The sequence below is a fragment of the Maylandia zebra genome, linkage group LG7 (assembly GCF_041146795.1).
Source record: "Maylandia zebra isolate NMK-2024a linkage group LG7, Mzebra_GT3a, whole genome shotgun sequence".
NCBI lineage: Eukaryota > Metazoa > Chordata > Actinopteri > Cichliformes > Cichlidae > Maylandia > Maylandia zebra.
The window spans coordinates 61,077,330-61,089,803 of record NC_135173.1 but is presented as its reverse complement, the minus strand read 5'-3'; the positions used below and the strand labels follow the sequence as shown (position 1 = coordinate 61,089,803).

General features: G+C 41.1%; 1 protein-coding gene across 1 annotated transcript; it reads left to right on the top strand.

The window, feature by feature from the left end:
- Positions 1 to 6,542: 6,542 nt before the first annotated feature.
- skp2 (S-phase kinase-associated protein 2, E3 ubiquitin protein ligase) lies at positions 6,543 to 11,706 on the top strand. Its single transcript, XM_004575043.2, has 10 exons — positions 6,543 to 6,700; positions 7,279 to 7,517; positions 7,606 to 7,717; positions 8,161 to 8,304; positions 8,504 to 8,638; positions 8,950 to 9,048; positions 9,139 to 9,266; positions 9,522 to 9,573; positions 9,736 to 9,843; positions 10,298 to 11,706. The coding sequence occupies exons 1-10, from the start codon at positions 6,687 to 6,689 to the stop codon at positions 10,515 to 10,517; spliced, it is 1,251 nt and encodes a 416-aa protein (XP_004575100.1). The 5' UTR covers positions 6,543 to 6,686; the 3' UTR covers positions 10,518 to 11,706.
- Positions 11,707 to 12,474: the final 768 nt, after the last annotated feature.

Here is a 12,474-nt window from a genome sequence, read left to right as displayed (position 1 = left end):
AGAGCGAAAGGGAAGATTTCCAAGATGATAGTAAGACCTGTTATGGCATAAGGTTTGGACGATGGCAGTGACCAGGAAGCAGAACTGGAGGTTGCAAAGTTGAAAATGCTAAGATTTTGATGGTGACTGATGAGAACTGACAGAATAGAACTGAGTACATCGCAGCCAGTGTTGGGTAAGTTACTTTAAAATAGTAACTTAGTTACATTACTAGTTACTTCTCTCAAAAGTAACTCAAGTTACTCGTTACTTTCAGAGTAACGAGTTACTAGGGAAAGTAACTTTGGTTTTACTCAGAATTCTCTTGTTAATGTGTTGCTTCCATAACTTTGCAGTCTTCTAGCTTGCTTACTTGCCACAAGTGCACTGTGCCACCTACCAATAGAAAGGAAAAGATAATGTGCATATTTCCACGAGAGAAATCCCACGCCTGGACCGTCATTGACTGCTGCCATGATTCTAGCCTACGTCACAGCGCCATGTGCGCCTTTTACATCCAACACAAAAACTGCAGTTGTGGTGCTTTCGATTGTACTCAGAACTCAGAAATTCTGCCTTCTGAATAGGAAGATGTAGGTAACACCAGACTGCAGATGAGCTGCACACAGAGCTGGACTGGGACAGAAAATTGGCCCGGACATTTTGACTAGAGACCGGCCCGCCATTATAGGAAAAATCATAAAGCCTTTGAATGATAATAAACACTGTTGTGACAGTGATGTACACTGTTTTGATGGTATATATGCATCAATCTATCAATCGTTTGTTGTAAGATTCAGATAATTATTTTTTTAAAAGCTAGACATTTGAAATGAGAATAAGAAAGAAAAGTATTTCTTTGTGCCCCCCTTTCCCTTTTAATGCCCTACCTGGCCCCCTGGCAACACTTTGCTAGACCCGCCCCTGCACAGTTACCAGCTGTCAGCTACCTAAAAAAGGATCCTGGTGTTATTTGTCTCTCAGAAACAGTTCATAACTTCCCTTCAACTCATTCATGTCACCTAAAAGGTAAACCTGTTTCTCCATCACCTGTTCAGCTCTGATGATCCAGTAAGGACATCTCCTGGTTTCATCTTCATGTTTCCCTCTCACCACATATCCAAACCGACATCCTCACCAGCAGGTTTACAGCTGTGGCTCCAGCAAACATCAGCTGATACTAGAAATTAATATTAAATAAATTCTAACAACAGCTGATCAAGCTTAAACGTGCTGCTGTTGTTTAGCGCGACATCCGCTGGTTTCCTCTTTCTGGCGCAAAGTGAGCGATAAACAAACAAGAGAGCCGATCAGCTGATCATTGATCAGTTTCATGATTGAAGTAGAAACGGGAGAGGGAGGGGGAGAGAATGAGAGAAGAAGAGGCAGCTGTGCAGCGTAAACACAGAGTAACTCCAGCTTTGTGCCTTTTCCATTGTAGCTGAATTACGGGACAAACTGTTCCTTTTCACTTCAATAAGAAACGCGTAATATTTTCTCTGAATACCAGACGGGAGGTTGGCAACTCTAATAACTTATGAACAAAATAAAGTTCAACATCATGAACTTCATAGCACCCACCCAGCTGTATAGAAACTCCGTCATGCTAGCTAGCACGCAGTACGGAAAAAGTCAGAATAACGAAAATAAACTCCACCTAAACTTGGTTCATATCTGACCCAGAGAGACTGCAGGTCATAACTTCTTACCTGAAGTTCAGTTCACACTTGGACCACGCCTCGGGTCTCTTTTCCTTCTGCGTCCCCTTTCCTTCATCCACCTGCTGGCCTCCACCACTAATGTTACTGAATCTGTGGAAGCTCCGCGATAGCCACCACACGAAGTAACGAGTAACGACCCTATCTAAATCCCAGTAACGACTAACGCGTTCCTGATTTTGGCATAATAACTAGTTACCGTGCTCGTTACCACAATAATAACGTAGTTACTGTAACGCGTTACTTAATAACGCGTTAGTCCCAACACTGATCGCAGCTCAGCATTTAGGAGACAAGGTCAGAGAGGCAAGGCTGGGGTGGTTTGGGCATCCCGAGCAGGGACAATGGATATACTGTTAACAGGCATGAAGGAGTAAAATAGGAAAATCACAGAGAAGATTCATAGATGTAGTGAAGGAGGACATGCAGAGGGCTGATGTGAAAAGGGAGGATTATAGAGACACGGTAATTTTGAGGCAGATGACCCGCTGTGGTGACCCTGAAAGGCAGCAGCCAAAAAAAAAAAAAAAAAAAAAGTAGAAGGAAAAATTGCATCACAGTAATTTCTATATCATATATTTACATCTTGCCTTGAGCATTTTAATGCATATTATGATTAATGACTAAAGAGACAAATGAAATCCAGCCATTTTTTCACCTCCCATAAATCTCATGTAAGTAGATTGATAAATGTGCTGTTCTCATTTTTAGCTTAAAAAACCCCTTGCCTTTAGGCTTAGCAGGTCTGTGCAAGATGTTTTTATAACACAGATGAATATATTTTTAGGCCCAAGTCTAAACTGTCATAGTTCTGTTCTGTGTTTGTTTATTGTTGTTTTGATCTTGATTATATTTCCTAGTTTAGTTTTCTTTGTTTCTGGCTTTGATTATGTTTTATCTCGACGGATTATGGTTTATTTTAGGTTGTTTAGCATTTCCCTTTCTATCATGTCCTTAGTATTTTGTCTCTATGTTATGGATCTCCTTCTGTGTCCCTGTCTGACTCTGTGTTTCGTCTCCCTTACCTTTTCCTATGTTCCTCTCTTCCTGTTTGCTTATCCCCATCCTAGTGTCAAGTTTGTGAAACCTCCTGTTTTATTTTGTTAATCCTTGTCTCATGTGCATGATGTCCAGTTTTGTTTCCCTTGTCTCATTCTCCCTTGCGTATTTTTCTGTCTTCCTTTGTTGGAGCGTCTGTTAACCTACCTGTGTCTCTATGTCCCAAGTGTTTAGTTGGATTTCTTATTTTGTGTTTGTCAATCAGCCTGAATAAGCAGCTTGTCTTTTGTTAAAGCTACTCCCTGCTTCCATTGTCTGCATTTGTGTTCTCACTCTCCACTTCTCACCATCTGCTGCAGCAGATCTTGACAACTCAGATCTGCTACATGTGTCTTAATTTGTTTAGCTAGACATCTGCTCTTTACCTGCAACTTCTGACTCTGTCTTCTGACAGGGATCAAACACATAGAAAGATATCAATCTGAGGGAACATGCAAATATAGTTATACAATTGTATCACTTAGATAACAGTGATAATTTAAATTAAAATGCTATGTGTGGGGAGCACATGTGAAGACAATTGAAATGGAACCACTATTCTAGCTTCAGGAATTTCATTATATGAAGAAAGTTGCTGCAGTTGGATGTTACTTTCTGAATCAGGACAAGGTTTTGGTGAGAAACAATTACTTAGAAAAACCTGTCAGGTTGGAATATTGTTAAGTATGCATCAAAATTATTAACCAAACACAGATATGTTCCACTCGCAGAGTGTGGAACCATGCTCACAAGACTATGTAATTTGTTGCATAATAGTTAGGGATAGTTGCTGCTGCTCAAACTTCATCCAATGTATTGTCTGCTGTGACTTAGGGCTACAAAATTACATTATTTTAAAAACGTACTTATCTTGTATCAAAAAAAAATCACACAGATTTGTTTTTTGTAACTGAGGGCTTTTATTTTGAACATTTCACATTTTTAAAGCATACTAATCTTCCAATAAGAAAGTTATATTTTGAAAATCTGACACACCTTGTCCCTCCTGTTAGTCATTGTCAGGGTCTGGGACTGTTACCTTTGTGCACAACTGCGTGTATGTGTGAGAACGAGGGAGAAAGGTCAAGAGTTATAAATAGCAGCTTACGCACATATGACCTGAGGTGGAATTACATCATTTTTTCCAAACTATAAATATTTGTGCTTCCCATACTTATATATCCATACTCAAAATCACAGACAGCCTCTGAGACACTGTTAGATGGATAAATAACTCTAAATAGGTTGAAATGTGTGTGTGGAACACACTGAAATGGAGGCAAATGACATGTTGTGGCGACCCCTAAAGGGAGAAGCCGGAAGAAGGGGATTAGTGGGAGACGTGTGTATATATTTGAGCCTGTATGGTTTAGAGAAAATCCAAAATATTTCTGAAGAGCGTGTGACAGAGTAGATTAGGCAGACATTCGGGATGGGCTTCTAGCTGGCACACCAAACAGGATTCACAACGAAGAATGAGAGGTAAGCACTGCTCATCTGGCCATTAAAAGAAAACAAACAAGCAAGTAAATTAAATTGCTGAATCATAAATTGCCTGAGCAGCAATACCACGGTTGTAGATCAAAAATCTAGGAACAGGTGGTGTAGAAGACTGGGCTTAGGTACTATCACTGATTGCAGGTTAGAGAACAGGTCCTGTGAGCTCTCTGGACCATGCTTACTCCTGAAAAACAGTGGTTAGTTCCAGCCATATGTGCACTTATTTACAGAGATAGCCGAGAGAAAGAGATAGAAAAAGGGGAGATAGATAGAGGGCAGATTGCAACCTGGAGGATGTGGAAACGTGACACATGCATGGTCTCATCAGGAGAACAGCCACAGGAAGGCGCACACATACTGCTGCAATGCATCTCAGCCCACAATTTAAATGAAAATTTGGATTTATTTGTGTGAATTCAGCACTCAGAGGGATGGTGATTTTTGTTTGCACTGGCCACAATGATTCATTGAATATTTCGAATAATTCGATTATAAAAACTTCTCGACACAAATCCTTTGCCTCAATGCTCCGTTTAATGCACGGCTCTGTAATACTGCTCCTAAATGGTATGTGAATAAAAACTGTGACAACATTAAGCCCACACAGCCCCCAGTTTTGAAGAGAAAAACTGATAACACAACAGTAGCAGTGTTGATGACGCTGGCACAGTTTAATGCGGAGCCGGAGTCAGTTTGCACATCGTGGTGAGCTCGGGTAGAGCTTTACGGAAAAGCTGCTGGAGTCCTTCATCTACGCACCTGATCAACAAAACTCTGACATGATAAGCAAACTTTGTATAGCTGCTCCACCAACCAACATCTGTTTTACACAGAGAGAAATCTCCAGGAAGTCTCAAAAAGTTGTATTAAGATATGCAGATGAACTGTTATCCCAGCCCATTGTTCCTTCAGTGGGCTGGTTTCAGTCATTATGCAAATGTACTGTTTACAAGATTGGGGAAACCTGCAGTCAGCTGAGACTGAAGAAGTCACTTGGATGAGTGACGAAACGTTTCTCCCACTGAACACGCAACATCCAGATGAAGATCAACTTTTGGAAACATGGTCTAGTGTACATCATGCCCCTCTTGACTATCACCCCTGTTTGCTTCCATGTAAAATCGGGCAGCTGCTGTCAGCCATGATCAAGCTGTATAATTTAAACATAGTATCAGACTAAGTTAACCCTACGTCCAGATGAACAGAATCAACTTCTGGAGATTTACTTATCTGGATGATTGAGCATGCATCAAGACACTAGACCATATTAATTTCAAGGCTTTCATAAAATGTTTCAGATTGAAAGTGAAATAATATAAATTGCATTAATATTTAAAATATAAAAATAAAAGCTTTTTTACGAGCAAAAATAAAATAAAATAAAACACACATGGGCAGTAAAACGCTGGGCCACTGACCTGAGGGTTGTTAGGTTGGACACTGATGATTGGTGTGGAAGAATAGTGGCTCTATTCTGAACCCCACACCCTGTCACTAAGGGAAAGCCCCCTTTAGGAAAAAGCTATTTTCTGCCATTTGTATCTGCAGTCTCATTCTAATAGGGTCAGCAAAAAAGATCAGGGCTATATTAACTTATATATGGTGTTTCTCAACAACCGTCTGGTGGCAAATGGCTGCATAACATTTAGGACACAACAACTAGTAAGTTTGGTACCAACTAGTGACAATAGCGCAATTAGTCGACTCGACGCACACATCCCTAATCTTACTTCATACGTCTTTTGACCCAATTGGTAACACAAGTGCATTACACTGATTACACAAATCAGTAAGATGCTTCCCTTTCCTAAAAAGAGTGTCATTTAGAAAACAATGACCTCGTCTTATTCTACTTATAATTAGAATTACCTCCTCCTGCCTACTTATTCCTCTATTTCTTGTAACGTGAACGGTTTTGTACTTTATATAAATGTCTCCCTTTTACTTCATTATCCCACGCCATTTCCCATAAATTCTTAATTTCTTTCCAAACGTTTCCCTTCAGAATTCGACAACGGTATCTGCATTTCAATATCTACTTTTTAATAGCTTCTTTGGCCAACCTATCTGATCTTTCATTACCCACAATACCTATATGAGCGGGAGTCCACATTATTACTATATTTTTGCTTTTTCACACACAAAATCTACGATTTTTCAACGCTTAACAATGCTGACAATGAATCACTATTATTACTTCTGAAAATCTGTCTACCACCCGTTCTAAAGCCAATGATATGGCACATAACATAACATAACTCAAAAAACTGCCACCTGGCGAAAGCACTAATGCGTATGACGTATCGCGATCTACGTGCAGGCACGTCCGTGACGTAACTATAAGAGGGCGCCCCGGTGTTGGCGGCGAATTTAAAGTCTCGGTTGGAGGGCTGCAATCCAAGCAGTCTTGCACTTTTCGTGTAGGATCGTACTTGGTTCGAGTTAAAGGAAATGCCAGGCGACAGGTATCGTCCTCAGTGGTTCTTACTTTCTGTTACTAAACATATTTGAGGTATAGCGGTGCATAAGTTATCTGTCAGATGTGTTGCACATGTGAGAACGAGCCGCCATCCCAAGGCTAGCTTGGTGCTGTTTAACTGTCCCGACTCAAAACTGTGCTTTCCATTTCTAAAGTGGTGTGAACAAGGCGGTTTTTATGCGAAATTGTGTGTTCGGTAGACTGTCAGCGTCGTTAGTGTAAAACTGTACCGATAGCGCGCTTTCTCCCCAGCGCTTTCCCTCCACGCCTGTCAGCGGCTCTTTTCTTCCCGGGGTACACACTGTAAGCTAACCGCAGGGCAGGAGTGGACGTCCTGGACCACCTGCATGTGTCTGTACTGAAAGACAGGAGACGGTGTCTGTCGTTTGGTTTTGCAGTCAGTTTGCGCGGTCACTCCGCTGGTAGCTACATCAATATGGCGGGCACGGAGGGGTTCTTTAGAGGAAGCTAGGCCGCTAAGTAGCCTTTCTTTGGGGTGTCTGTGTAATGATGAAGCCTTGTTTAACGATGCCCACATGTCTGATTAACCTCTGCTTCCAACAGTGTCCCACTGCAGGATCGTCCCTGCCTTAGTCTGCAGGACTCCATGCTGACTCAGCCCAGGAAAAGCAAGTCCAGAGGCATTCTTAGCGAGGGCCTGGACACTGAGTGCACCCCAACAGATTTCATCCTGCAGTTCACACCACCGCGCAAGCAACAGCGGCTCTTCAGCAAGGGGAAGGAGAATGACAGCAATCAATTTGTTCTTAGCAGGAGATCAAGGAGGAAAGACTCCTCACCAAGTAGGAGCAGATGCTTTTCTGATGTTTAAGATGAGGGCTTTCACCTGTGATCAACTTAACCTTTTTCCCTTTCTCTTTCCCTCTGCAGACATTTCATGGGATCAACTACCAGACGAGGTTGTTCTTAGGATTTTCTTCTGCCTTCCTCTGCAGGACCTCGTCAGAATATCTGTAGTTTGCAAGCGCTGGCAACGTTTGGCGTGAGTCATAATGATCATTAACAAAATCTCTGGCCCTGCTTCTTCCCGCTTAATTTTTTTTTTTTAAGTGCAGGGCGGATCCTAAAGATTGAGTTTGCATACTTCAAACCACGCCTCTGGTTCTTTCTCACATCTCGTGACGCTTATCACAGTATTCAAAAATATGGAAATCCGTGGCCCTGTGGATTCCTCATTAAAGGATTACTCCTAGTTCATCCATTAAACAGCTGTCACAGCTACTTGCACACCATCACATTCGAAAGTATTAAATTCTGACAAACTGGTAGACAAACGAGTTTGTGCTGCTTGATATTCTCAATGACACACACAATGAAACCCACATTAACATTTAACAGAATGGGTTGCTGTGTGCAGGTTATTTACTGCAGGCTGCTGTAGGGGTTTGCCTCCATGACACCTCTTTGCTTGTGCATTCATCACAGGTTTGACGAGTCTCTGTGGCACAGTGTGGATCTAGAGGGGATGACCCACACGGCTCTGGCTCTGCAGCAGGTGCTGAGGACTGGCATCCGCAGACTGCGCTGCCCTCGCTCCTTTGTGGAAGAGTTGCACTTAACAGGCAGAGGGTTAGTCACATTTATCGTGGTCTGTCCTGATTTTCTTCTTCAGTGGAAGACTTACTGAGTTTTCCTTGCCTGCGAAAATCTAATGAAAACTATCTAATGTCTAACTATTTAATTTTCCTTCACACCAAAGAGCTCTAAGTATTAAGTTCTGTGGCACTTAAGTAGAAAAATGCTCTTTTCTTTCTTTTCCATTATACAGCTCTTTGCAGGTGGTTCAGATGGATCTGTCAAGCTCAATCATACCAACGTTGGCTCTGGAAGACATCATCTGTCGCTGCAGACTGCTAGAATGTCTGAGCCTGGAGGGTCTGCAGCTCTCTGACACCATCATCAGGTGAGATCTGAACCATTTGCTACTGATTAGAGCAGCAGGGATGTCACTGATTCCCAGGGTCTTTGCAGCTGCTTTTCTCTTATCAAAAATATGTCTGAGCTTTTCCTGACTTCAGATGTCCAGGGAAACATGCCTTTGTCTGAAAAGTCAGTGATGCTGTTTGTAGTAGAGCCTCATCAGAGATGGAAAAGTCGTGCTGTGACTGTTGATTGTAAACTGGCAAAACACTAAATTCCTCTCAGTAAATGCATTTTCTGAATGTGTTTGAGCCTTAAATTTGTACTGTGTGTTTGTTAATCTCTTTTACTCAGCTGTCTGGCAAAGAACACCCGCCTACAGGAGCTCAACCTCAGCGGCTGCTCTGCCTTCTCTGCTCCTGTGCTCACTAGGATGCTTAAATCCTGTTCCCGGTCAGCTGCTCAGTCCTTATTTACTTTGTAACCACAGTTTAAGTTTCTCCTCTGCCTCAGATTTACTAATGCAATTATTTTGTGTTTCAGTATACAACAGCTGAACTTATCATGGTGCACCTTTGATAATAATCACATAAAGAGCGTGGTTGATAATCTGAGTTCCAGTGTTACACATCTCAACCTCAGCGGTTACAGAGAGAGCCTCACCCTAAATGGTGAGTGGTGGAGATCTTCAAGTCACTGATTTCAACACTAACAAACACAGCTGGTTTGTCCTGAATGATGTAACACAGAACAAGCTGCATAATGATACAGTAATTTGATTCACTTGACAGCTTGAAGGGTAACACTGAGGGTGCTGAAGTGAAATTACTGTAGTTTGTGAAAACTATATATAGATCGATCTAGATCTTAAAGATTGTTTGAGTTGCATCATTCTGACGTGTGTCTGTGTTATTTCTCATTTTTAGATGTGAAGGTGTTGGTGGAAAAATGCCGCCAGATTAAAACTCTAGATTTGAGGTAAAAGTTTAGTCATTGTTCTATGTTTGGTATTTAACTGTGGGGTTTTTCTTTAAGTTGTCTCGTTTTATTTGCTATTGCAAATTAAATTGTCATGGATGGAAAAATGTCTTTACTGTGGCCACAGATGACTGCAGCTTAAAATCTGTTTCTGTGTCGCAGTGATAGCACTCTGCTGACAGCTGACTGCTTACCTGTCCTCAGTCAACTCAAGCACCTGCTGCATCTGTCCCTGAGCCGCTGTTATCACATTCACCTTGCTGCTCTCACGTAAGTTTTTGTCTGCCTCCCACCTCCATCCATGTCACTGCTAGTTAGTGTGTCCCATCTGATCGGATCTTCTAGCTTATTTATTTATTTTTTTGCCACAGGTATGTAGATGTTTGTTTGTGATTATTATTCAGATGGAAACGCACTGTCTAAGTTACTAGTAAAGTACACGGATGATGATTACAGCACTAGTCTGTTTGGTAACTAGTGCTAGGTGTGGTGTTCATTTACAGTTTGATTTTATTAGTACAAAAACTCTGCTCTAACCTCGAGCTCTATATTTGGGACTTGTTTGCATGAGTGAATACTGAAAACTAAATGCTGGTCTAGATTTTATTTGGGGCCTAAACGGGGAAAATCTGTTAAATTTAATTTATAGTTTTCTAAAAAGAATATAGAATCATATTTGAATAGCTGAAAATCACGATTAATACTTTAGCTGGTGTGATTGCAGTGACGTGGGTATAATGTTCCCTGTGCTGAGCCAGCTGGATGTGTTTGGGCTGGTGCAAGATAGCCAGCTGCCCTCTCTGAAGAGGGAGATGCCTCATGTGAGCATCAACTCCAGACCTTTTTCAAGCATCGCCCGGCCCACACCGGCCAGCAGGTTTGTTGGATTCACCAGCGACCGCACCATGTGGAACAAGAAGTGTCGACTGCGGTTTGGACTGTAACAACCATGGCTCCTCCTTATTTCTTTAGTCCAGTTAGTTTGTAACGCAGAGAGTTTTGTCCTGCAAAATTCCAATGCATTCGGGTCTGACCTGGTGTGCAGTAATGGAACAATGTTTCAGTGTTTGCTGCTAAAGAATATGCTTTCTAGCCTTGCTTGCACATTTGTGTGCTCTTAAATGCAGAGCACGCAAGCTTGTGAAGAAATGTCAGGGTTGTGAAGTGAAACGTTACATTGTTTTAGGTTCTAATAATGTGTTAATTCATTTAAAAAATGTATTGAGCATGGTTTAAAAGGGGGTAAAGTGATTTAATTGGCTAAATACTCGTATCAGTTTTGCTCACTAATATCTGGAAATCAGTAAATGCATAATGAAGGTATGTTAAGGAGGCATTTACTGTGCTGCCTAAATGATCACAGATCTTTTGATAAGCTTTTAAAACGGCCTCTTCTATTTTAGAAAAGTCAAATATTGACTATCGTCCAAATAATTTTAACTTGTAATCCAACATTTATCAGTTGCATCCTTACCTCCAGCTGTCGACATATTTAACAGTAAAAGTGTTTTGTGTGTGTCAGCTGTAAGAATGAGAGAACATTTGATTTTAATTGAACCAGTTTTAATGACAACTGATATATGTGGATCTGTCTCAACACATTGTTGCTAAAGAGACTACCTTTTATGGACTTCCAAATAATCTGTGTTGCTTGGAGTAATCCAAGTAGCTCAATAGTGTGGCTGTGTTTGCCCTCGTGTCAGCTTTAACTCTAGGGGAACATGTGAATGACTTATTTTCACCTCCGCGTCCTTTCTCATAAACCACTTTAAACTAAAAGCTATTGAATTTTTCTGTGGGATTTATTTAACTTAAGGAAACTTAAGATAAGGAAATGTACAGTTTGTGCCACATGTTTATGTAATGTTTGCCTCTGCAGCATCAGTGGATTATTAGATCAATAATGATGTTCAAATGTTAAGTTTGATTTAAGTTTTAAAAACTATTGCTTTTCCTGTAGAGAAATGAGTTGTTATACATTGTCCAGTTTTAAGGCTTAAAAGTATTTGGACAGTGAAGAAGTAAGCAGATATTTTAGATTTCTTGTACTAAACTTGGATTCGATTGCTACTTGTATGAACCGACAGGAGTGAAGAGATGTGAATAAATTGAAAACCCTGAAAAATCATAAAAGACCTATTAGAGATCCCAAAAGGTTCATTCTGTTCATCTGGATCGTGTTTTCAATGTGAGAAATGTTTTCTCACTCATCCGAGTAACTTCTTCAGTCTCAACTGACTGCAGGTTTCCCCAACCATATAAACGGTACATTTACAACAGTACATGTGCAGTTTATAAGGTTGGGGAAACCTGCACTCAGCTGAGACTGAAGAAGTTACTCGGATGAGTAACAAATAGGCCTCGGCTGTTTCCCATGATGCACTGAGTATTTCTTCTTTCCCTCTCTCTGTGCTTACGAACCACTCTGCTCTCTGGTTCGGTTTACTTTCCCTCAGCCCAACCAGTTTCAGCAAATTGCTGCCTCTCCCCAAACAGTGTCAAAGGATTCTTCCTGTTAAAAGGGAGTTTTCCTTTCCCACTGTCAAAGTGGGAAAGGAACCACCGTTGGGGTTTTCAGTTTTCTCCGTAATATTGTAGGGTCTTTACAGTATAAAGCGCCTTTAGGCGACTGTTGCTGTGTTTTAGCGCTACATAAATAAAAGTGAACAGTGTACATTTGTGGGCATGGCATGAACTGTGACATACTTGCAGTGCTGACAGATGATTTTCTTGTGCAGTTACAGCAGACTGCCTAAAATGGTACACTGTGCAGATGATTAAATGCACTGAGCATAACCAAATGTATCAAGGACAAGGGAGGCTGCTGCAGACGGATAGTTTTTAGCATTTCTTCCAGCAGACAACTTCTCAAATCTGGGTTGTTTTTTTTTTTAAATTAAG

Coding starts and splice junctions, on each gene's coding strand:
- skp2 (XM_004575043.2), top strand. Junction 7,518..7,605: donor GAGGAAAGACTCCTCACCAA/GTAGGAGCAGAT, acceptor TTCCCTCTGCAG/ACATTTCATGGGATCAACTA. Junction 7,718..8,160: donor AAGCGCTGGCAACGTTTGGC/GTGAGTCATAAT, acceptor CATTCATCACAG/GTTTGACGAGTCTCTGTGGC.